Raw genomic sequence first — 26,096 nt, 5'->3', positions numbered from 1 at the left:
CCTTTCTCCTGCTGAGGAGCTACTGAGGGAGTTCTGGCTCCTGTCTCACCTCAGTTTCCTCCAGCTATCCGTGGGCCTCCTTATAGTAACCCTCATTTTTGAATTTAATTTACTGTTTCTTTTCTCTGATTGCAACATACTGACATGGTTCTAAATCTCTGCTGATACTAGGGAGATAAAATATTTGTATAGTTTTTACACTACTGAAGACTTTACCTAATGTGTGACTTTTGTAACTCAGGTAAAGGGATCTTTTTACCAGTAGTATCCTTTCTAGTCTCTTAGCCTTTTAAAAACTGGCCTAAATCCTGCAGTCCTGGCTAGGAAGCACTTCCCCCACCCCTCTGCTCTGAGTCACTTACAAATTCAATTTAATTTCTTATGTATTTATTAATACCTGTTCTGTAAAGCACTGTGCTTTGGGAGACACACAGATGAGTGAGATCTGTCTGTCTTAAGGAGGTCACAGTGAAGAGGCCCCTATTCTGGTACACCGGTAGTTATAAAAAGCAAGCCTGAGTGCAGTAGTGGCACGAGAGAGGCATCCTAGGGCACGGCACAGTCTGGGTAGTCTTAGAAATATTCATGTCATTTTACCTGGCAAGGGAGGGAAGAGCTGCCCCAGGCAAAGGTCAAGATTTCATAACCAAAGGGAAGTGGGAACTGAGCCAGTACGAGCACCACAGAAGATGATAGAAAAGGCAGCTCTGGGGTAAAGCTTCAGCATTGCTTCCCTCAGATTGTCAGGGAGTTTGGGTAGCTCACTTAGCCTCTCTTTGCATGTCATTCTATCTGTAAAATGGGAACAGCACATGCTCTGCCTTTATCAGACATGATTGTCTAGACCAGCATTTTTCACAGTGTAACTCTCAACTCACTGCTGAGTTGAGAAGCCAACTTAATGGTTTAGTGGGGTGTGACCAGCTTTTAAAAAAAAAAAAATAGAAAACATCCAAGTGTACTACATGTAGTGATAGGTAGTTTTATTTCATGAATCTTCTGTTTCTATGTGTTCGTTATATGTGTGCATTTTACTTATTTTGTTTATTGCCTGTTCCACTAGTATGTAAGGTCTTTGAGGGCAAGGATTTGTTTCTGTCCCTCTTTTCCTTTCTTCCTCTTTTACTTTGTTCACTGCTGTATTCTGCATAGAATAGTATTTGGCATATGGTAGGTCTTCAGTGCCTACTTATTGAAGGAATGAATGAAAGAATATACATGACCTGAGTTGTGATGTAAAATGTATTTTTTTTTTTTTTTTACTGTGAGTCATGGCAAAAATGCTTTGAAAGCCACTGCTAAATAATACAGATGACAGTGCTTTGTATGACCCTGGAATAAAAACTGTAATGACTCAATAATTTCAAAGGCAGATTTTTTTTTTCCTGAACAATTTGTGAGCTGTTTCATTAAGTTGTCTCAGTTCTTTGCTTCACTTTGACAATAGAAGCTCAGCCATTATATGAGTTTAAGGCCTATGGAGGCAAGAGATTTGGCAAATATGGTTATACTGAGAACAGAAGATCAATAGAAGAGTGAATTCACTAGTGCAGTTCCACCCAACTGCCGGAATCCTATCAGCTAGCACAAGTCCCATTTCAATAGCATTAAACTCAACCAATATTTACTGAGTGATTTTTTTATTCACCTCTGTATGCATGGTGACTGGTACACAGACACCCACAAATTTTTTTAAATGGGCAAATAAAGAATCAACATATACAATGAGGAGGAGGAGAAGGACACAGTCACTGTCCTCAATCTGACAATCTAGAGCAAGACAAGCACACAATAATACTGGGAGCAACTAGGGAGGAAAGAATGAGGACATGAACCTGAAAGCACCAGTGAGGGCTACATCAGAGAGCAAACATTTGAACTTGGCTTTCAAGATGAGAAGATTTCAGCCAGGAAAGATAGGAGAGCAACATACAAAGCAAAGGCAACGCCTGCATAGAGGCAGGAGCAGAGCAGGTGTAGGGGCCATCGTGAAGCAACCTGAAGTCATCGTGAAGCAATTCAGCTGGAGCACAAATAGGTTTGTATGGATGGATCATTAGAAATAAGGCTAACAGGAGGCGGAATTCATCCTCCAGAGCGTCTTGAAGCCCAGGGTGAGGCAAATATCTTTAGCTTGATACACAGCTGGGAGCCATTGACCACTTTGGGAGGGTAGGCAGGTATAGGGATGAACCCACTCAGCCCTCATCAGTTCTTGGGAAAGGGGAACTTGGGAGGTTCCAAAAGAATATTACTCTTAATTTCTGAGAATTCAGAGACAAGTATGTTCTATTTGCATCCACCTATCAATTCTAGCCCCGTCTGCCTTTGATATGCCTTCCATCTAGTTTTGGACCCTTCCCTAAATCTCTGCTCACCTTCCCCACCCTCCCTCCAACTACCTTTCTTCTCTCTTCCAGTTTTCTTCTATATCTCTACCTCCAAAAACCTTTTAAGAAGGAAAAAGCAAGGCATCCTCAAACAGTATTCATTTAATTTTCCCAACAGCTCAATGAGGTATGTGGCGATGCTTAGTAATCTGCTCAGCACGACTTCTTCCTTTCCCCCTTGCTATTGGGGAAGGGGGAAGCTGTGTCCTCCAGGGGAAGCTGACTCGGCCCCAACAACAGGAGTGTGCCTTACATGCTCCAAACCAATCAGGATAATTCCCTTTGGCCACAGTGATTGCTTCAGGTAACTTGTGCGCACACCAGTTAGCATGTGGTATTTCCAGACTCCAGGAAAGATTTGCTGAGCTTATGGAAAGGATGCATTTTCACCTTTCTGAGAACATTACCAAAAGAAACTCTTTCTAGATGTGTAAGATGCAGCATACAGTCCCCATGGTTGTGGGCAGCCGTCTGAGACCATGAAGTGAAGCCAGTTTTAGGATGAAGCCACCACCCTAAAAGGTACAGCAGAGAAATATAAAGAAACTGTGTCCTTGATGACACCATTGGGTTGCTTAGTCAAATAGTTCCTAAGGTGCTAGCTACTCCTCTGGAATTCCTAGTTAGGGGAGGTAATAACTCCTCATTATTGTTTAAGCCAGATTCAAGTAGGCTTTTTTTGTCACTTGTTGCATAAATATCCTAACACAAGGTGTACTAACTCGCTAGCTCTTAGCCACACAGCTAAGCAGAATCCCAAAACTCCAACCTCTCCCCATGACCACACCATGCTCCCCTCTACTCCCTTCCTATGCCCTTCTTGACCATAACCAGAGTTGGCTGCCTGTGTATCCCTCCCCTGCAGGTCACTCTCCTCCCCTGCACCTGCTGACCTGACCCTTCCACGACACACCCTTTCCTGCTGATTTCCCTCCTGTGATCGCTGGAATCCCTTTGGTTCAATCATCAAAATATATCTGTGCATTTCCAGTTTCCTCAGTGCCCCCTTTGTCTCCATTCTTAGTGATACCCAGCTTTCTCAGCTTTCTTGTGACATCTGCGGGGCCTTTTGTACCTCTAAGAGGGAGGCAGCTCATGATGAGCTCACATCCTGGCTGTAGACTCAGCCAGCTTCTGGCTCAGTCACCATTGTCGCTCCAGAATACTGTTTTAACTTTATTTCAAAATTCACTTCTTAAAAACACATGTCTTTTCCCCCCTTAAAAAAAGCCATGCTAAGTGTCATCATTGCCAAGTTCTGTGGTGGGGGGGGGGCACTCCCTCATATCCCTCAAGGACCTTGACTCTTCACGGGCTTCAATTCTGCATTACTCCTGCTGCTCTCCTGAGAACACTGATAGCCACCTTGTATGAGCTGAGCAACCCCTAGTCTCCCAGGTGCTTGACATCCTCTGCTCCACAGGCTGCCTTCTCCCCTCTGTAGTCGCCACACTGGCCATTCCCTGAACCTGGAGTCATATATCCACACTCTCCTCCCCAGTTTCTGCATCCTATTCTGCAGCCACATACCCTGACATTGCACACTGTCAGTTACGTCCTTCTGCTTCCACCTTTCCCCAGAATCATGCTTTCTGCATATGTTAATATATGTGCATCTTCCAATGATCTTACGCCCTTTTTAAACCTGGACTACTCTAGCCCTTCACCACCAGGCCACACCTCCCACAACCACCCCTAACCACTCTCCTTGCATTTGTGACCATACACTCTTCCTTTCTTAATTAATGGGTAGATGGCTCTTGCTCTCTTTGAAGGCTACATTGTCTCCCCACGACCTACATCCCATCCCATTATTGCTCCACTTCTTGGCTTCCCTGTGTAACAAACTCCCCAAAAGATTGTATTAGCTGTCTCCAATTCCTCTCTTCCCACTGTCTCTGGAACCCACCCCAGTCAAGCTTATGTCTCCACAAATTCACTGAAATTATTCTCGTAAAACCACTAGTCATCTCCACTTGGCCAGATAAAATTGTCAATCTTCATCTCTTTTACTTAAACTCTCAGCAGCATTTTCTACAACTGGTTCCTTTTCCTTCCTTCCTCCTTTCCCTTCCCTTTCCCTTCCCTTTTCTTCCTTCCTTTCCTTTCCTTTCCCCTTTCCTTTTTTCCTTTCCTTTCCTTTTTTCCTTTCCTTTCCTTTTTTCCTTTCCCCTTTCCTTTCCTTTCCTCTTTCCTCTCCTCTCCTCTCCTCCCCTCCCCTCCTCTCCTCTCCTTTCCTTTTTTTGAGAAAGGGTCTCACTCTGTCACCTGGGCTAGAGTGCAGTGGTGTCATCATAGCTCACTGCAACCTCAAACTCCTGGGCTCTAGCAATCCTCCTCCCTCAGCCTCCCAGGTAGCTGATACTATAGGCACATGCCACACTAGGCTAGTTTTTCTTTTCTTTTCTTTCTTTCTTTCTTTTGTAGAGATGGAGGGGGTCTCACTCTTGCTCAGGCTGGTCTTGAACTCCTGACCTCAAGTAATCCTCCCACCTTGGCCTCCCAGAGTGCTAGGATTAGAGGCGTGAGCCACCATGCTGTGCTGGGCCTATCCCTCTTTCTTGGAACACTGTTTCACTTGACTTCACCAACACCACACTCTCCTGGATCTCCTCCTATCTTATTGGCTGTTCCTTCCTATTCTCATTGGCAACCTTACCCAGCAGCACAACTTTAGGTACCAACTAACTTTTGATTACTTCCAAATTTATGTCACCATCCCTGATAGCTCCCTTTGTGGTGGTTAGTCTCCAACGATGGCTGTATTGATTCCTCCCATCCCTTTAGGCATATGCCACTGTTCTCTTCAAAAGGTGGAGTTTGTTTCCCCTCCCTCACATATGTGCTGACCTTGTGACTAGTTTTGACAAATAGGATATGGCAAGAGATGCTATGTCAGTTCACAGCTAGCCTTTAAGAGGCCTGACAGCTTCTGCTCTTGTTCTCTGTGGAAAACCAGCCATTACGTAAGAAATCTGACTCCATGCTTTGAGGAAGCCCAAGCTGACCACATGGAGAGGCCACATGGAACACTGGGGTGCCAGACATGTGAGTGAAGCCTTCTTGGATCTTCCTGCTCAGCACAGCCACCAGCTGAATGCAATCAAATGAGTGTCATCAACTGACATCACATAGAGCAGAACTGCCCAGCTGAGCCCAGTCAACCCACAGAATTGTAAGAATTAATAAATCATTGCTGTTTTAAACTTCTAAGTTTTAGGGTGGTTTATTATGCAACAAAAGATAACAGAAACACTCTTGATCTCCAAATTCCTATATCCATTGTCAACATCTCCACCTGGAAGTCCAGTAGGAATTCAAACTTAACATGTCCAAATTGGACTCTTGATGTCTCACCCTCCCAGCATACACTTCCCCCAGCATTCCTCATCTCAGTAAATGGCCATTTGCATGGACCTAAACATACACAAGTGTCATGGCCCGATTGCAGGATGAGGGATGAACACATAAGACATAGACATAAGACACAGGACAGAGTTGGCTGCAGTCCCAGAAAAACAAAGTACACAGACACAAAGACAGTTGAAGACTACAGCACCTTAAAGCACCAGTTGTTTTATTTTTATAGTTTAATTGGGCAGGCGTCCCGCAGCTATTTTCTCATGCCAGTGATTTTCCCAGCTACTTATTGGTACGTGACTTCCCACAGCCAACAACACCTGTTTCTCCAGTCAAAGCACAAGAGATGCTCTTCAAAGATGTTTACATTCTCTCTTCACTGTCTGTTACCGTGTCCGGATAACAAACTTAGCTCGTGTGCAAAACCACAGGTTCTTGGCCATCTGCAAGGTCTGGCACCGCGTGCAGGATACCAGACAACCTTGGCTTGCATGCGAGACCACAGGCCCTTGGCCATTTGCCCAGAGGAACAGTTTTCTCTGCTGGTCAACAAGTCACATCCTGCTAATTGTGGGAACAAGCAATGGGTTCCCGTTCTGCTGACTTTGAGTCTTGGCCAATCTGACCCAGGGATGGCTTACGTCATACAAGTCATTCTAGACTATTCTTTCTCTCACATTCCTCTTTCAGTTCTATCAGCTGTAGCCTCAAAATACATTCAGGGTCCCATGAATTCTTACCTCCTCCACCACAATCATCTTGTTCCAGGCCACCATCCTCATTTGCCTAGACTACTGCAACGGCCTCATAAATGGTCTTCCACCTCCCTTGTTATTTCCCCTGCCCTCCATCCCACCCCACAGTTGGGGATATTCATCATAGCAGCCAGAGTGGCCCTTTAAAAGTAAGTAAGGCACATGAAAGATGGTCAATATTACTAATCACTACAGAAATTCAAATCAAAACCACAATGAGTTACCACACCCCACCCAATAGGATGGCTACTATTAAAAAAAAACAACAAAAGCAAAACCAGAAAATAACAAAGACTGGTGAAGATGTGGAAAAACTGGAACCCTGTGTGCTGCTGGTAGGACTGTAAAATGGTGCAGCCTCTGTGGAAAACAGTATGGTGGTTCTTCAGAAAATTAAACATAAAATCCGTCATTTGATCCAACAATTCCACTTCTGAGTGTATACACAAAAGAATTGAAAGCAGAAACTTGAACAGATATTTGAACACCCATGCTCATCGCAGCACATTATTCACAATAGCCAAAAGGTGGAAACAACCCAAATGTTCATCAGTAGATGATAAACAAAATATGGCATATGCACACAATGGAATATTATTCAGATTTAAAAAGCAATGAAATTCTGATACATGCTACAACATGGATAAACCCTTAAGACATTATGCTAAGTGAAATAAGCCAGACAGGAAACAACAAATATTTTATGATTCTACATATATAAGTTTCCTAGAATAGTCAAATTCATAGAAAGCAGAACAGTGCCCAAGGGCTGGGGGTAGGGGAGAATGAGGAGTTATTCTTTAATGGGTGCAGATTTTTAGTATGGGATGAAAAAGTCCTGGTGTCAGTTTGCACAACAATGTGAATGTACTTAATGCCACTGAACTATACGCTTAAAAATGGTTAAAAAGGTAAAATTTATGTTAAGTATATTTTACCACGATAAAATTAAACAAACAAAAAAAAAAAACAACTAAGGAGTTTTCGGCTGGGCATGGTGGCTTACACCTATAATACCTAGCACTCTGGGAGGCCAAGACGGGAGGACTGCTTAAGGTCAGGAGTTTGAAGCCAGCCTGAGTGAGACCCCATCTCTACAAAAAATAGAAAAATTAGCCAGGTGTGATGGCATACACCTGTAATCTCAGCTACTAAGGAGGCTGAGGCAGGAGGATCACAAGCCCAGGAATTTGAGGTCACAGTGAGCTATGATGATGCCACTGCACTCCAGCCTGGGCAACAGAGTGAGATCCTGTCTCAAAAAGTAAATAAAGTAAAGCTAAGGAGTTTTCATCTAACTAAGAGTAAAAGCCAAAATCTTTAAAATGCCTTACAAAAGTGGACTGACCTGGGCAGCTCAGCCCTTCCACTCTGCCAGAAGGTGATGGTGTTTTCTTAGCCCCTGCTGTCTGCCTTCATGTCAGGCAAAAGCAACTTTGAAGAGTCTTCTGGACACCTCTGGGACCTCAGGGCCTTTGCACCTGCTTTCCCCTCTCCCTAGCATGCTATTCTTCCCCACACCCATGTAGCTCGCTCCCTCAGCAGCCTCGAGTCCCTACTTACATGTCATCTTTTCAATGATGCTTTTGTGGACCACTCTATTTAAAATTTCTTTTCCCTTTCCCAATACAACCTTGTTTAATTTTCCCCTTAGCAGTTAGCACCCTCTAACATAGAATGTAAATTGCTTTATTTTGTTTGTCTGCCTTCTTCAACTAGAATCTAAGTGTCATACATGCAGATATTTCTCATATATATTTCTCTCTAGTGCTTAGAACAGTGCCCAGAACATCACAGCAAATGTTAAAATATTTTAACACATTAACTGCCGTGTGAGTTATATTTAACTCACACTAACTTTTAGCCTGGGGGCTTGGGAAGTGGCTGTAACTCACGTGTCACTTTTCCTTGGGAGCCGCGTGGTGTGCAGGCAACTCGCTGCCATGCTGCCCCATGCATGTTACGTGCTGGATGGCCCCTGGGCAAAACCCTGCAGCTGATTTGTGAAAATCTTACTTCTTGATGTTCTTATTATTAATACTGACAATTCAATTCTAAAAACGTGGATTAAAGGAATAGAAGTCAATACATTTCATTTTTCTATTTATGTTGACCTCAAAATTACACTTAAGCCTGACAAGAAAAACACTTAACCCTTATGAACTATTTTTCAAGTTTTTACATGACTAATTTTCAAGTTTTTATATTACTTTTTTATTGAAAAAACCAGAAAACAATAAAAAAAATAACAAATTGTTCATTAATTTAGAAAGGATCATTTTGTTTTCAAAGTTTTTATTCTATTTTTGTAATAAAACACCATGGCCCCAAGGGAAAACATTTTTTTCCTAGTGTGGCAGTCAATGGGTTAATGAATAAATGAAATACGTCTGACTGTACAAGGGGAAAAGTGGCATCTCGGTCCTCAGCAGTGGACCCTCTGGACAGTGGCCTGTCTCCCCGAGTGAAATGTACACATGCACATACACAAAAAACTAAGCCTATAGTTTTAGGAGGTCCCTGGACTCCTTGAAACCCAGCCATGGATCCCAGATTAAAACTCTTTGATTAAAAGGAATTTAGCCGCTACCTCACTGGATGCTTCTCCAATACAGTCTTTTGGAAATTGCCTCAATGCCCCAGATCTGGAGCCTGGCAGTACCGTAGCAAATACAGCGAAGCTGGCAGCATAGTTCTGTTAAGGAAACAGGAAGCTTGTGCGCCAGTTCCTCCACCTTCATTGCTGGGCCTATGAATTCCAGTTTTCTCAGGGAAACATCTAGCAGTGAAAATCCAGGCTCTGAGTAGCCGCAAGCTGAGGCACGGACCTCCGTCCTGGGAGGCACAGACCTCCACTAGAGAAATGAGTTCTTTCCCCAATTCAGCCACTTAGCGCGGCAAATGCTCACAGGTGCAAAGCTGCTCCCTTTAATAAACCTGGCTCCTTGGGATGGCAGATGCCTTGCAGCTGGTGCCAGGGGTCGGCTTGCAGGTTCTGTTCAACACTGCTGTCCTCTGAGGCAGCAGAATCCAAGAGGACTGGCCTGCTCCTCAGAGGAGGAGCTCACGTGCACAGCGTGCCAGATGAGAACTGAAGACTAAGTAAGAGATTTGCAAAAGCCAGGCATGATGGCAGAGGAGCAGGTGGGAGCGAGGGAGTCCTAGGCAGGGATGAGGAGGACAGGCAGAGAGGAGGGAGGGCATGGCATAAAAGCAAGACGTGGCAGTCCATCTGGTAGGTTGGAGCTTTTTCAGAAGGGCTTTGGAGAGCCACGAAAGGGGAGATGACAGAGTAAGATTTGTGTTTAGTGAGGTTTTCCTGGGCAGCAGTTGGGCAAGGAGACCACTAAGGTGGCTTTTAAGTGATCACAGGGCAAAAGAGTGTAGGCTGACCAAGTTGGTGGCAGTGAGGAGAATGAGAAGGGAAGAGATTCAAAGGATTTTAAGGCAGGTAGAATGATCCGACAGTGGAAACTGATTATGGAGGGTGGAGGATGAAGGGGGAAAGAGGAGAGGGAGGAGGGAGGTGCTAGAGTAACTGTCAGTTTTCTGGCTTGGGCAACAAGGTGGATATAGGTGGCCGTTTCTTAGGAAAGGCAGGATGGGACAGGGGGTTGAGGAGCCTTTGTCACCTAGGGTTCCACTAGAGAAGTAAGCACTCAAGGCCCAAGGCCTAACTATCTGAAATGAATTAACATCTCTCCCTTGCTTCCAGAATGGTACTAGTTATTAATATAGACCTCAGTTCTCCGTGGGGGACTGAGAAAATAGGCCCTCGGGTCATTTTCTGCATTCTGTAGTTCAGATGAAGAACCCAAGTTGGAAAAGATTTAGATAATCTAGGTGTACTTATGCTAAGGCCACAGGAGTGGATGAAGATGTCCTGAGAAAGTGTATAACATTGAATCCAGGCTGGGCGCAGTGGCTCACACTTGTAATTCCAGTGCTTTGGGGAGCCAAGGCAGGAGGATCGCTTGAAGCCAGTAATTCAAGACCAGCCTGAGCAACATAGCGAGGCCCCGTCTCCTCAAAAAGATAAAAAATTAGCCAGGCGTGGTGGCGCACGTCTGTAGTCCCAGCTCCTTGCGAGGCTGAAGCAGAAGGGTTGCTTGAGCCCAATAGTTGAGGTTATAGTGAACTATGATCGGGCCTGCATTCTAGCCTGGGTGAGAGAGTGACACCCTGCCTTTGAAAACGAAAAAAAAAAAAAAAAAATTGAATCCATGTAAATGAGAGTGTCAAAGGATAAAGAGCCTGAGAAAGAGAATCTAGAGACTAAATGGAAAAATCAGGAGACGGTGATACTTGAGCTTTCATGGAAGCCAAAGAGAAGATCATTTCAAAGGGGGGAATGGGGACAGCTGCTTCCCAAAGTGTGGTTATTGTGCCACTGGTGATGCTAGAGACGATTCTTACAGTATATATGGGCAAACATGTTTAACTTTAGTAGTTACATATTTATATCTATTTATTGCAAGTAAAACAGCATTTATGTAGTAATATAAATAACCATATCTAAAATTTACTATTACCAGGCAGTATTCTAAGTGCTTTATATGTATTAATAGTCTTATTTTTTGCTTTATTAAAAATTCAAGTTAATCAATTTAAAGAAAATATCAAATAATAGAACAAGTGGACTCAGCTATCACAAAAACTGTGAAGGTGGTACATAAATGATTGACACTTGGGAGATGGTTTCCCAGCTGGAAAGTTACATTAAGAAATAATGAGAGAGGAAGAGAAACACATGGTAGTAAACTCTTCATAGTCTACACGTGTACTGAGACTATAGGACCAAAGGAAATGTCTGAAGCATAGTTTTCTCTGCCTGGAGGGAAGTCAAACTGCACCCTTCAATTCTGGGCCATTATCCAAGGGACAGACAGTAACAACAAAGCACAAATACAGTATTAACTATTAACTGTCACAAATATATTTGTTATTATGGGGGTTAGACTCTTTAATAATGTCCTAAAAGATTCACCGGGTTCTTTATTTTATTTTTATTTTATTTTTTGAGACAGAGTCTCGCTTTGTTGCCCAGGCTAGAGTGAGTGCCATGGCATCAGCCTAGCTCTCAGCAACCTCAAACTCCTGGGCTCAAGCAATCCTCCTGCCTCAGCCTCCCAAGTAGCTGGGACTACAGGCATGCGCCACCATGCCCGGCTAGTTTTTTCTATATATTAGTTGGCCAGTTAATTTCTTTCTATTTATATTAGAGACGGGGTCTCGCTCTTGCTCAGGCTGGTTTTGAACTCCTGACCTCGAGCAATCCGCTCGCTTTGGCCTCCCAGAGTCCTAGGATTACAGGCGTGAGCCACTCACTGGGTTCTTTAAATTTGGCCAAACTCTTAAACATTATTACCATAGTTAAGCGTACTCGAAATGTGCTAAATTACTTCCTTGATTCCATTTTGAACATTTCAACAGCTGAGTACATTGTAAATACTCCAGCAGGAATTTTTATTTCTCATCCTTATTTCTTTGGGATCCCCGGAGAAATGCAAGAATCTTGTTTATTGTTGACATACATCTTGTTTAATGTCTTTCATGTCTGTCCCTGGTGTCTTAGCAGAAAAAAATGGCAGTAAAATGCTCCTAAGCAGAAGAAGGGACAAAACAGGGAGATGGAAAGGAGGAGGAAAGGGAATGTATCGGGGAAGGAGGATGGGGACAGGCACCTTCTGAAATAAGCCCAAACGTACTGGTCACGGGAGACTCCCTCCGCCATGGGACACATCAGTGACAGTGGGCACACCAGGCACCCAGATGTCCCACCCACCACCACATCTACCCTGTGCCCCACACCCGTGGTGGTGCCTGCCTGGAGTTGGTCCCCTTTTTTCAAGTAGCAACTCCGAGGACTTGCTATCCTGGGCCCTGGGAGTCCTTGGCTCACTCTGCCAGTTTTCACAGTGCTCTGGTGTGACTGGATTGTGTCTCGGTTTGTCACAATTATAGCTCTCTTAGGGCTGCTGGAACCAACCGCAAAATTTCCATGCATCTACATTCTGTATTAAATGGAGACGACAAAATGTGGTCCCAGGCTCCACCATGTGGTAGGTACAAATGAGGCCATGTAACAACTCAAACTTCACTGGCTCTTGTCATCACGGCTACACCCCAGGTGCTCACCTGAAAATCTGGCTCGTGCCTTATCTGCATTTGTCATTATGGTCATTCTCCTTTCTCCTCCTGTCCCTCCCTGCAGCATGAAGATTCTGTGATTCTATGAGACTGATGAGGAGGGTTGTGGAATCTCCAGTATAGGAGTTTTCTTTCTTTCTTTCTTTCTTTCTTTTTTTCTTTTTAACTCTTCTTTATGGAAAAATTTTAAACATATACAAAAGAACAGAGACGAGAATAATGAACTCTCACGTACTCACTGCTTTCCTTTAACAATGATCTGCTCAAGGCCAATTTGTATATCATCTATACCTCCATGTACTCAACCCCTCTGGATTATTTTGAGGTAAATCTTTAAATCTTTAGAGTATACCTCAAAAAGACAACTGTCTTAAAAATATTTCTAGCGCAGGAGTTTTAAAACCTAGATTTCTGTATGTAAGAAGTTATATGCATATATGCATTTTACTGAGAAAAATGGTCCAGAGCTGTCATAAAATTTTTAAACTGGTCCAGGAGTCTGAAGTTTAAAAATCATTGCTGGAGTAGAACAGTGAGTATAGAGTCAACTTGTCTGAGGGTCAATTACTTTCAATGAAACATCTCATCTTTTCACCATTTCTACAATTAGACTCTATCAGAAATATTTTTCAGACATGTTTCTTAGAAATGAAACATGTTTCTTTTACCTGTTGTATATTCAGAGCAATAACTTTCTACTTTAAAAGTTCTGAGGATTAAATGTAGTCTCCAAAAGTCAAAATAACAAAGACCAGAAAAACATTAATTAGAGGCATGTACACAATGGGTGATATCCGATCACCATATGAGCTTTCTGAATGGGGCCTTGGTCTGCCCAGTGAAGCAAATCCAAGTCAGGGGACCAGAGAGAGTCATGGGAACGACTGTTTCACCCAGAGCACTGGCTCAGAAGCATAGAGTCTAGGTACTGAATTGCTCGTAATGTCCTAAACATTGCAAGCTACAAAGAAAAACATTACTTCCAGGAATGTGATATTAAAGTAAAAGTCAGAAACCATACATACTGTTGAGTTCAAATAATTATTTTAAGAAGACAGACAAAATATACATTAAATTTTTTTATTTTTCAAAAATCTGGGTTAAACAGTCAAGTTGCATATACATAAATGAAACCAAATAACAAATGACAATTAAAAAAAAAACAAACAAACCCAGAACCTTGCAAATTGTTAACAAACTCTACTAGACTATCAACTAGAAGCCTGGACTAGATGAACAAGAAAACCCCTTCCAATGCTGACACGCCATGACAGAAAACAGAAGGGACACGCGCTTCCCACCCACGAGGGCACAGGTGCAGCCACCTGGGGGAAGAAAGAAAAAGTTGGAAATGGTACAATAAAATCATTCAGGTTACAGACCATTTCCTACACCATCCAGGATGATGTTTCCAGTGTTAAGAAATTATGGGTATCCTCCTCTACGTTAAAGAAAAACTACAGAACAGTGAAAACATTAGGACACAGTTTTGTTGCTATTATTTGGAAAATACAGCCACATAGAAAATATTACATTTTTAAATAAAAGCATTGCATTTCTTATCTAAGTGGTTAAATGGAACAGACTTTTGTCAGTCACAGCTAAGCAAGAGGACCCTGGGAAAGGCTATACTTGGAATCTACCCAGAAGAGATTCTTTCCATCTTTTGGGGAAGAAGTTTTGCTGTGTTTCAGAATGAAAAACTAAGCAAACGCAAAGCAATCCATGAACTATTCTATTGCTCAATTTGAAGCAAACATGCTTGTATTGTTGAAAATTTGGAGTTTAAATGGACAAGACAACTTGGGGCACAGATAAAACTTTTATATTGCCAGGAAGGAACTGAGCATCGAAGCCAAAGACACTCTACATTCCTTTGTGTTTTCAAGTCCTTTAGCGCAAGCAAAGGAAAAAACAGAACAACCCACTTCAGTTCTAATGCTGACATTGTAGATTCCAGAATTAATTTTTTTTAACTGCTTTTATTCCCTTAATATCTGAATTTAAACAGAGTTCCATGAAACTTCAAGTACAGCTAAGGAAAGCACCTCTCTGCCCACCAGGCCACCTTCCTGTTGTTGAAATCGAACTTTTCTTGTATTTGTATTCTAAAACAAGTTTTGTTTTTTCTTGATCACTTTTTACAACACGGACATATAGTCCGTAATTTCTAATTTTGTGCATCTTCTTAGTTCTGAGTTTGAGGAGAGTGGGGAAGCACATGGGATGGGGTCAACAAGCTCTAGTCTAGGCTTTCAGACCCCCAAAGCAGGGGACCCCCAGCCTTTTCTTAATTGGAAGCAAGAGACTCTTTCAGGATAGTGTGTTTTACATGGTGTTGGGGAAAATGGAGAACAATTTATATTTTATTAGTAAAATACATATCTGAATTTCTTATTTACACTATAATTATCATGATTTCAGTAATAAAAATGAAGAAACATGATGCTGTGGTGTGGCAATTATTTTTAGATACGTCTTCTTGTATTAATTTAGCCCATTCATGTGGGGACTTTGGGTACTTTTAGACATGTGGCCTCTAGCCCATATTATCTATTTAAAAGCATACATTCCTTCCTTTTAGTGGATAATGACCAGCTATTTAATACCCCAGAGTCCCTTGAAATTATGATACTAAGCAAACATTGTTTTATTTAAACCAAGCTTTGTAGCTTGCAGTACATCTTATTATAAGAATATTACATAGCTGGTATATTTCCTAGATGCTTGTCATAACTAAAAATATAACATATCTTAACATATAAACTGTGTATAAAATTCCAAAGTCACAATTTTTCCCTTCAAAATTCCCTATTGTTTCCTGGCATTTGGTGTTATGTTATAAAGCAGAATTCTGAAGCCAGACTGCTCCTTTGTTTCCTTATAGGCAATTTGTAACTTTTGGACAGGATACCTGCAGGATTTTTCATTCCCTAGGACTTTAATATTTTTGCCGGGAGGTACTTAGGTATTGGTCTCTTTCATGGTTTTGTTTTTTTTTTTTGGCTTAGAATGCAAATTTATGTACACAGATTTTCATTCTTTCTAGGAAAGATTTCATTTCTATAGTCTGATATTCTTTCCTTATAGAGTCTTTCCATCAGAAAAGCAGGCCGGGCTTGGTGGCTCACATCTGTAATCCTAGCACTCTGGGAGGCCAAGGCAGGAGGATGGCTCAAGGACAGAAGTTTGAGACCAGCCTGAGCAAGAGTGAGACCCTGTCTCTACTAAAAATAGAAAGAAATTAATTGCACAACTAAAAATATATAGAAAAAAAATTAGCTGGGCATGGTGGCTCATTCCTGTAGTCCCAGCTACTTGGGAGGCTGAGGCAGGAGGACTGCTTGAGCCCAGGAGTTTGAGGTTGCTGTGAGCTAGGCTGACGCCACTCTAGCCTGGGCAACAGAGTGAGACTCTGTCTCAAAAAAAAAAAAGCAAATGCCAGTAATGTTAGCTACTGTTCTGTCTTCCAAATCTATTCTTCTTCTCCAATTATTCATTTACTTCTTTTAAAGAAAACAGGAATAAAATCTCAAGTTTGTCCTTCACATAATTGACTTGAGTTTTTGAAGCTTCAATATTGTTCTTTTCTGCTTTCAATGTGGATTTCAACCTGCTATTGTGTTTCTGGCTTCCTTGAAATCCTTCTTTCTATTCTTTTCCTCTTTGTTCTATTGCCTTTTTCTCTTAGCCCATTGCCATCTTAAGATAGCTCACTCACTATTGCTGTACAGAAGCAATTCTTCTGTTCTTTCAATTATGACAAGGAGAATCCTACCATTTTCTTGTTTCCTGCATTGTATCACTTTTATTTTCAAGAGTATTCTGGAAGCTGTTCATTTTTTTATATGCCTTATCTCACTTTTTTCTCTGTACTCATCCTTAAATGTGGTCCTTCCTTCCCAGACCCTGTCCACTTGAGTGTTTTGTTGAATCCCCTTTTTTGTCAAATCTCAGGTCCATGGTTAAGGTGAAGTGCATATCTCTAAGTACAATTTCTAGTTTACCACTTTTCTGTGGAAGTAGCTTCCTTTTCCTCTCTATTGCCTGGTTTTCTGGATCTCTGAAACCAACATCATACATGAAAAATCATGATATTTGCATGTTCTGCTACTCGATCATTTATTGTCTGTTTCTGCCTTCACCTAAAGGGCTTTATTCTCAGAACAAACAATTCGTCTAACAGTCTCCCTCTACTTTCTGCTCACCTTTTAGCCCTAGGGTTTAGTCTTGGACTGAATGGAGGTGGGGTTGGAGAGAAGAGAGTGGGATATAGAATCTTTTCACTGTGTAGCATCTGGCTAAGAGCATCAGCCAGAATTTCTCTGGCTCAGGAGCTCTGGCCCAGAGTAGGGAGACAGATATGATTGGGGAAGAGGACAAGTACTAAATAACTTCCAAAGTTTTAATTTCACAGGGCTTCTGTTTCATGAAGTGAAGCCAGGCTTTAAGTTATATCAATTCTGGCCGGGCATAGTGGCTCACGTCTGTAATTCTAGCACTCTGGGAGGCTGAGGCGGGAGGATTGCTCAAGGTCAGGAGTTCAAGACCAGCCTGAGCAAGAGTTAGACCCAGTTTCTACTAATAGAAAATGGAAAAAATTAGTTGGACAACTATATAGAAAAAATTAGCCGGGCATGGTGGTGCATGCCTGTAGTTCCAGTTACTCTGGAGGCTGAGGCAGAAGGATTACTTGAGCCCAGGAGTTTGAGGTTGCTGTGAGCGAGGCTGATGCCATGGCACTCTAGCCTGGGCACCGGAGTGAGACTCTGTCTCAAAAAAAAAAAAAAAGAAAAAAATTATATCAATTTGTTCTAGATTCTAGAATTGAGATCTGGGCTTCTTTTGGGTCTTTATGAGTGTTTTTCTGGGAAGATAGGAGAAGCTCACTGGGGGCTTCTGCTAGCCAGATGGCATTCTATAATTACTTTTTAAAAATCCAAATCTTCCCAGCTATGAGATGAAGGAAAGAGCTGTGGACTAGTTTTCTAGTCCTGAATTCTACTACGTATTGTTTGGCTGACCTTGGATGGGCCCTTTATTATCCTTGGTCTTTAATTTCCTTATTGGTAAAATGAGGGAATATGACTAGATGATCTCAGAGTTACCTATAATCTATTGCTTTTTAAGTCTCAAAAAAGGAAAACAAACATGCCCTGATAGAGGAAAGAACAGGAAACAAATGACTAAGTATATTTGGCTATGAGAGTGCCTTAGCCCTGCAGTCCCCAACCTTTTTGGCACCAGGGACCGGTGTCATGGAAGACAATTTTTCCACGGGAAGGTGGGGGAGGTGGAACTCAGGTGGTGATGCGAGTGATGGGGAGCAGCTGTAAACACAGATGAAGTTTTGTTTGTCCGCCACTCACCTCCTGCTCTGCAGCCCAGTTCCTAAGCTTTACGGAAGACAATTTTTCCACAGACCATTGGAAGTGGGGTGCAGGGGTGGGGTGATGGGGTGGAGCTCAGGTGGTGATGCTTGGCCCCCGTTCCTAACAGGCCACAGACTAGTACCAGGCCAAGGCCCAGGGGTTGGGGACCACAGCTTTAGCTTAAAGATTGTAAAAATCCTCTGACAAAAAAATTAAAAAGCAAAACTAAAAAACCTGATTATGTAATTGTGGCATAAGTTAGGAATGCCTTTATATTTTAAGCAGTGATTCCAGTGTCAAAACAGGTGTACTTTATAAACCAATTGATATCTATAAGAATATACTGGCATGACTATCTGCCCTTTAAGGTAGATAACAGGTAATATAAATTACTCATTGGACAGAGGGTTCTCAGCAGAAAGAAAATATTATATTCACTCATAGAAAACCATCATGCTTTTCAAGAACTATTAAATTATACTGGACGATCAATCAATTAGTAAGAGAGTACATATAAGGTATGACACAGTATGGCTCAAGAAATAGAATATTTCCCAAGCAAATATAAACTGTGTTTAATTTTTAAAAAGTTAAATGGTTTAGGTGGGCAGGGTGGTTCACACCCACAATCTTAGAATTCTGGGAGGCCAAAGCAGAAAGATCCACTTGAGGCCATGAGCTCAGACCAGCCTGAGCAAGAGCAAGAGCAAGACCCCATCTCTCCAAAAATGGAAAAATTAGCTGGGCATGATGGCGTGTGGCCGTAGTCACACTACGCAGGAGGCTGGGGCAGGAGGACAGCTTGAGCCCAGGAGTTTGAGATTCCAGTGAGCTCTGATGAGGCCAGCCTGGGCCACAGAGATTCTGTCTCCAAAAAAAAAAAAAGTTAAAGGGACTTCCGAGGCAGTTTTGCCTAATGGACTGAGTACTGGATTTTGAGTCAGAAGACCTGTGTTCAAACTTAGTACTCCAATTCACTATCTCTGTGAGACAATGAAAAATTTAATTAACTTCTCAGCGCCTGGTTTCTCAATATGTAAAATGGGAATAATTAGACCCTTGTGGAGCTGTTGTAAAAATTAAATGAGAATGTGAGGCAGCTTTGAGAAAGCACTTAATACTGTGTCAGTCAAATCGGAACCTTCTAGAAACTTTTACTAGAACAAATCAGTAGATGTAACAATAACCACAGTTAAATGCGAATTAATCCAATCAATGGACCATAATGTATTTAGGAGCCAATTCCCATTCCCATTCCTATCTCAACGGGGGATGGAAGATCTATCTAATCACTATTAATAGTATGGAACTAATATGTATCTCCATATTATGCAATGATTTTTTGGGGGGTCTTAATAAGTATTTCCTGAAATAATGAATTTCTGTATGAGCTGCATTAGATAAATAATGAAGCACTTTAATTTAGTGTAACAATCTGATTCTGATCAACTAAACAGGGAAATCTCTGGATTTCTTGGACTGTAATGAACTAAAAGTACTCAAAATCATAAAAATAATGGGCAAACTTTGTCTGAAGGATGGGCGGCTTCCCTCAAAGGAGTTTTGGGAAATCCTGTGATATAAGAATACACACGTCAGAAGTAGGAATTTCCAGAGATGTTAGTTTAATTATCATCCCCCACAGCCTCCTCTTCTCTGGGAAAGGGAGCGCAGCTGTAGGTCACAGCCAATCCCTCCCCATTCTGTTTCCTCCCCACTCCTGTTTTAATTAAGGTGATTCATTTATATGGGAAAGTGCAACAAAGATCTCTACTTAAGAACATGGCTAAACAATGGAATGCTTTTCCTTTAACACAGGTCATTAAAAATTCACCCCAAAGGCAAAAGCATTGAAAGGTGTATACAAATTTGAAACTTTGAATGAATTCTTTTGTTCAGAGCGGTTAACAGTTGCTGTATGTATGGGTCTTAGACTTCAATTAGATCATGCAGAGAAAATGAGGTAACTCTTCTTGGAGGTCTTCATTGTTTGCATTCATTGATGCTTAAAGGTAACTGACCAGTTACTACCGGTAGCTCAACATTTTTTAGCAATTCACATCTCATAAAAGCAACAAAGTGATGCATGTTTGATAAGGATAATATTTAGAAATTCTTTTTACTTTAAGTAGCAACAGTGTGGCTTAGCATTAACCTAAGCTGAGAAAAATAATCAACATTCTGTTGTCTAGAGACAGCAAAATAATTTCAGAAGTTGTGGAACTTGAAAATTCAAGAATGGCATCTTGGGCCAGGCGGGGTGGCTCACGCCTGTAATCCTAGCTCTCTGGGAGGCCGAGGCAGGCGGATTGCTCAAGGTCAGGAGTTCAAAACCAGCCTGAGCAAGAGCGAGACCCGTCTCTACTATAAATAGAAAGGAATTAATTGGCCAACTGATATATATATAAAAAAATTAGCCGGGCATGGTGGCGCATGCCTGTAGTCCCAGCTACTCGGGAGGCTGAGGCAGAAGGATCGCTCGAGCCCAGGAGTTTGAGGTTGCTGTGAGCTAGGCTAACGCCACGGCACTCACTCTAGCCTGGACAACAAAGCGAGACTCTGTCTCAAAAAAAAAAAAAAAAAAAAAAAAAAGAATGGCATCTTGTCTTGGGAAGACTGAAATCAATATGAATTTTCTCTGTTAAAAAAAAAAAGAAAGAAAAATCTTATTCCTGTAGAAGTCATCCCCATGTTGTGAGAAGCACTACATTAGGAGATTAACTATCTGATTTTCAGGAATTAGGAATTTTGCATCCTAGCTTTGCCACCTCCTAATTATATGACCTTGAAAAACTGCAGAAGCGTGACATTGTTCACCTTGGAGATGATCCATTCCATTGATCCCACTGTATGGCTGAGGAAAGTGACACCAGCATTAGCCCAAGTGAGGAGTGAAGTAGCTCCTAGTCTAGGAATCTTTCCATTACAGCAAGAGGCTTCAGTTTTTACATGAGTTATTATTTTGTCCAGATTCTCCTAATGACTGTGAACATGTAGGAGAGTGAATGCTATATAGTGCTTGATGCTTTTAATAAGGTTGAATTAAAATAAAAATCAAAGTAACAGAATTTCACATTTCTTCAAATACTATTTATCAGTCAGGGCAGACTAATGCAGCAAAAAAATCCAAGGAAAATTGGAAAAATGCCACATGACCAAGGAAACTATTTTTTTTTCCACAGCTTTGGTTAGGTACTCATAATATTCCTTTTTGCAAACACACTAAACAATGGCAAAACTTTCTCATAAAGCTTCTCAAGCCTTTTCTGTTCTTCCTTAACTTGTTTTTGCTTATATCTGAGGTATCAGGGCTTGTGTTGGAGGTAGAATTCACGGGTGAAAATATGTTAACTTGACCAGATGATTAGGTTTGGTTTCCTCTTCAAGTTTAACATTTTAAGGGAGAGAAAAATCTCCATAATGGAAGAAATAAGTGACATAATGCAGATTAATTATTATCAAAAGTTATAACTAAGATAGGTAACATTTCTCACATGCTTAGGATGTGCCTCGTACTGTGCTAAACCCTTTAGATTTAATTCAATTTGACACCTATCATCTCTGCCAGAGTAAACTTCCAACAGGAGACCTGCTAGACTCCAGGGAGTCAGTATCAAGAAAGCAGGGCTCACGTTAGAGCAGACGCAGAAGGTGCTGCAGGCAACTGGTGCCTAGGTGAACGTGAGAATTCTTGAAATTCATTCCCGCTTTAGAGCATTAAAAACCCAAAGGCAAGTGGAGAAAATGCTCTTAATCGCCCCTCTCCCTTCTCTTGGGATTCTGCTTGCTCCAGCTTAGGCCAAGAGCAGAAGAAGATCATGGAGCCCCCAGCAGGTAAGGTTTAGAGCAGACTGGAAGCCAGCGAGAACACCAGCGAGAACTGCCTACTCTGGCCCCCCTTAGGATCCTCGAGGGACGGCCTTGGCCATGCACATGGACAGGCGCTTTGCCATTTTAGCAATTCACCAGGCTTTAACACGTATAAATTTAAAGTGTGTGAATGTGCACACACACATATATACAAATACATACTAGAGAAACTACCTAGTACAATGTGTGGCACATGGCAACATTTGATGGAAGTGTTTTCCTTCTTGTTCCCATTCCCAAGGAGGCATGTAATGAATGGCATTTAGGATGCTGAGATACAATTCTTTCATCCCATCAGGTATCACTGAAGATGTCCTCTCCTGATTTTTTATTATAATCATTCACTTCAGAACTCTGGTGATTTATAGTACATCAAATAGGTGATAGGCAACAAATCTGAAGCGGAGATGGCTATTCAGCTTATGAAAAGCCACTATCAATAGAACAAACTCTGGATCAGTTATTGCTAGAATTGGAAATGTTAAAATCTGAAAAGATTACTAATGGCAATTTATTCTTGAATCTAAAATAAAAGTGGAGGTTTATTTAATTAGGCTGCAGGTTCTGCCCAATAGTTCACATAGGTTATATTTCAGTTTTAGTGCAGAACTGACAAGAAAATGACCATCTGCTTTCAACAAACAAAAATATCCTTTGGGTGTTCAGCAAACTAAAGGAAACTGTATCTAATGTTTTGTCTATTTCTTTTTCATCAAAACCCTAAAATCACTACAGGGAACCACAACAGAACAGTATACAATATCAAGTCATAACAATGATTATTAAATATTACCTGTTATTTATATACAGATGAAGATATATCAAAATTAATCTCTACTCAGGAAAGGTCAACTAGTAAATAAAATTATCAATGCACAGTAACTCAAAAGGGAACAACATTACACGTTAAGGCAGCATTGGTTGAGTCTTCTCTGGTAAAGGAAGTATTACATATTTCAATGACTAGTGAATGTTCTTAAAAACAATTAATTAAATACTAAAATAATGTTTTGAAAAAGAAATAGGACTGATTTTAAGACTCCTGCAAAATGAATTTGCATTGGAATTTTAATTTGGGATTAGAAAGCATACACAGGAACATAATGGTATAAAGTTGTAGTAGTTTTTCCTCAAATACAAAATAAAGATCCCTAGGAATTATTATTATCGTTAATTAGTACTCTTTGGGCTGCTTATTCATTTACTGTTGCATTCATAGTAGTTATTAGAAAATTCTGCTGATGTTTAAATAATGTGATCAGGTTGAATTTTACCTGAGTGAAATGGTTTCAAATTGCATTAATAATCTATATTATGTTCTGACTTTACAACTATATCCTTAATGCTGGGTTTGCTTACCTGGTAGGTTGTCTAAATCATCATGTCCCAAGCATTGGTGCCAACCTAAAATGATAATATCTATTGTGGCTGAAAAAAGTCATGCTTTGACAAGAATATTTCAAAGCTCTTTAATAAACGTTATTTTGGGATTTGTTTTCATTGCAGCTTGTTTTGTTGGATTTTCTTGGTTAAGCCTGACAATTACCTTTAGTTGTTTTAATAGATCCAGTGCTATATGCTGACAGAACTATCACATGAAGAACAGATTAAAAACACTAAAAAAAATATGTTCAAATGAAAAGAGCTCTCATGTGGTGCTGAGAAATAAAACATAGGCACTTCTGCTTCAGGAGGTTTTCACATTTTGATCACAGATGGCTTTTCCAAGCCACTTTCTTTCACTACTGGAAATTCTCCCACATTACAAACCACCTAGTCGCTGGAAAGCTTGTTCTCACAAACACCCTTCTGGTGCATTAATTTTTTTTTCATGAAATTGTCTCTATTGACAGTCGAGATGGAGTTCCTTCCACTGCAGAGAGCTGTAGGAGCAACCCTGTCAGGTGACTGAGTGTAGCTCTGGGCTCTTCCTCCAGCGACGCTGCTTGCTCCAAGTTATCCACCAGCAAAATATAAAGCAATGTCAAGTGCAATTTTTCTCCTGGAGATAGTTAACACGTCTGCCTCTCTCTAGTTCTTAATTGTGAGTGAGATTCAACAAAGTGTATAGTCTTTATAACATTCTAAAGCTACTGGGCTACTGGGATTTTTTTTTTTTTAGTGACTACTTAAACAGTTTCCTTTTTTTTTTCTTTTCTTTCTTTCTTTTTTGAGAAAACCTGTGCTAAAAAGGCACTAGATAAAATGAATTTCCTCACTCTTGTATGTAGCAATTATACATTGTGTTAGATTCTAAAAGTTAACAAAGGTGACACACATTTAGATAAAACATCTGAATTATTCAGACTCATCTACTTTCATTTAAAAAACAAACCCCAAGTCAAAGGACTAGTGGGCCACACTGATGGAGACCACCCTGACAGTGAAGTCCTGCTTGCCCAGCCCCTGCCTCTCAGAGCTCTGGGGGCCGCTGACTCTGGCCCTGGTGGCCTGGGGGAGCTCCGGCCTAAGAGGATGAGCAGGGCAGGGGGCCGCGCCCAGGTGGGCTCACTGGCAGCAGCTGTGGGAGCCAAGCCTCCTGGAGACCTGAGTAAACGAGACGAAGGTAAAGTTCTCACAGTTTTCCAGCTTGACCTTCTTGGCTAAGTTTGGGACAATTCCCCGAAGAGACCGCAGTCCCATCCTCTGCTCCTCATACCACACGCTGCCCATGTCTGCAGCCTCCTTCCTGGCAGTAAGGTAGAAGGGGGACTTGGCCTCCATTTGGGTGGGTGGCCGATGGATGTACATGTACTTGTAGAGGAGGCAGTAAGGGCACTGTTTGTGTCCCCTGGAATGCTCATGGTAGATTTTCCCATGACACACTCGAGTGGAACCACTCCGACTCTCCCGCTTGACGCTGTCTGTCCGGGCAAAGTAGGGCTGGTTTTGTGGGTCTTTGAGCAGCTCGATGTCACCATACATCAGATCTGCATGCTCCTGCAGCGTCCGCATGTTCAGGTACTGGCTGTTGTACTTGACCACGGTGGACAAGAGGGTGATAGGGCTGTCATCCCCCAGACACCCTGCCTGCCACATCTCCTCCTCATCAGAAAGGGAGAAGTAGACGATGTTGCGCGAACGGGCACCCGACATGCCTGCCTTACTCAGCACCCACAGCTTTTCCTTGAGTTTCTTGGTGGAAGAGCTGAAGGTGCTGCTGGTGATGGAAAAGCCCACACCTGCATTCTTCAGGATGCGGTCCAGGCCTCGGCGAATGGCATGCAGTGAGGTGGCCAGGAAGTCTGAGCCGTCACTCTTCTTAACGGTGACGTAAAAGTTCTCGAGCAGCTCATTCAACTTCACTGCAGGGATCTCAAATGAGACAAACACTGAAGTTACACACTTGAGGACACCCACCTGGCTAGACCCCTCCTTTCTTCTATCCTCACCTGGGGCTGTATTGTGGACATGTTGTGGCCTCTAAAGGGCTGACCCCTTAGCATGACGTAGGGGAAAGAACAGCACATTTCAAGCTGGAAGAACTTCACACTTGCTCCACCTGATCTCTTAAACCTCTGTGTTTCAATTTGCAAAACAGGACATAATAACCAATACCTTCTCATAGGATTGTTGTAATGCTTAAAGTAGTGGACTGTGAAAAGGTCTGCAAATAGTAATGAACACAAATGCGCGCACACACACGTGTGTGTCTGTAAATACATACATATATATTATTATATTATTTTTTTTTGGCCTTTTGTAATTTTCACTATTCCTCTCTGGAAGGCCTTTTCTTTTCTTTGCTCGCAAATCATTTGCTTCCTTCCCCTTCAATAAAATTCAGCCATCTTCTCTGAAGGATTCCTGAACTAAACTTAAACTCTAAATCACTTCAGCATTAATTTCCTTGACATATGCACACACTGTTTGGTCCTGCTGTTACTAAACATAGTGCTCCAGGGAAAGACAACTAATGTCTCCACTTTGCATGGCAAGTTAATGCTCCTTGATTTGTCACTTTGAATTTATCTGAATAGGCGCTGAAATATCTCTGGCTTAATGATCCATAGATTTTCAATGTCAATTATTTGTTAAAAAGAAATGAAACAATGACTATTCTGACAGAGCTCCTTATATGGGTATGGTAGGAAGAGAAGGAAGCTTGGCTAGTTAAGAAAGCTTTATTTTCAGTGGCTCACGCCTGTAATTCTAGCACTCTGGGAGGCCGAGGCGGGTGGATCATTTGAGCTCAGGAG

At 41.7% G+C, this 26,096-nt stretch overlaps 1 protein-coding gene across 2 annotated transcripts in view; it reads right to left on the bottom strand.

The window, feature by feature from the left end:
* Window positions 1-1,236: 1,236 nt before the first annotated feature.
* KIAA1958 (KIAA1958 ortholog) overlaps window positions 1,237-26,096 on the bottom strand; it is a 176,486-nt gene continuing 151,626 nt past the window's right edge. For both annotated transcript variants that reach the window (XM_012768924.3, XM_012768921.3), the window contains one exon: window positions 1,237-25,212. In XM_012768924.3, coding sequence (XP_012624378.1) covers window positions 24,406-25,212 — 807 coding nt within the window. In that variant the 3' untranslated portion in view covers window positions 1,237-24,405. The remainder of the gene's footprint in view (window positions 25,213-26,096) is intronic.

The sequence above is a fragment of the Microcebus murinus genome, chromosome 12 (genome assembly GCF_040939455.1).
Source record: "Microcebus murinus isolate Inina chromosome 12, M.murinus_Inina_mat1.0, whole genome shotgun sequence".
In the NCBI taxonomy this organism is placed as follows: Eukaryota; Metazoa; Chordata; class Mammalia; order Primates; family Cheirogaleidae; genus Microcebus; species Microcebus murinus.
The sequence above is the reverse complement of the archived record's forward strand: the minus strand, read 5'-3'. Positions and strand labels throughout refer to the sequence as shown.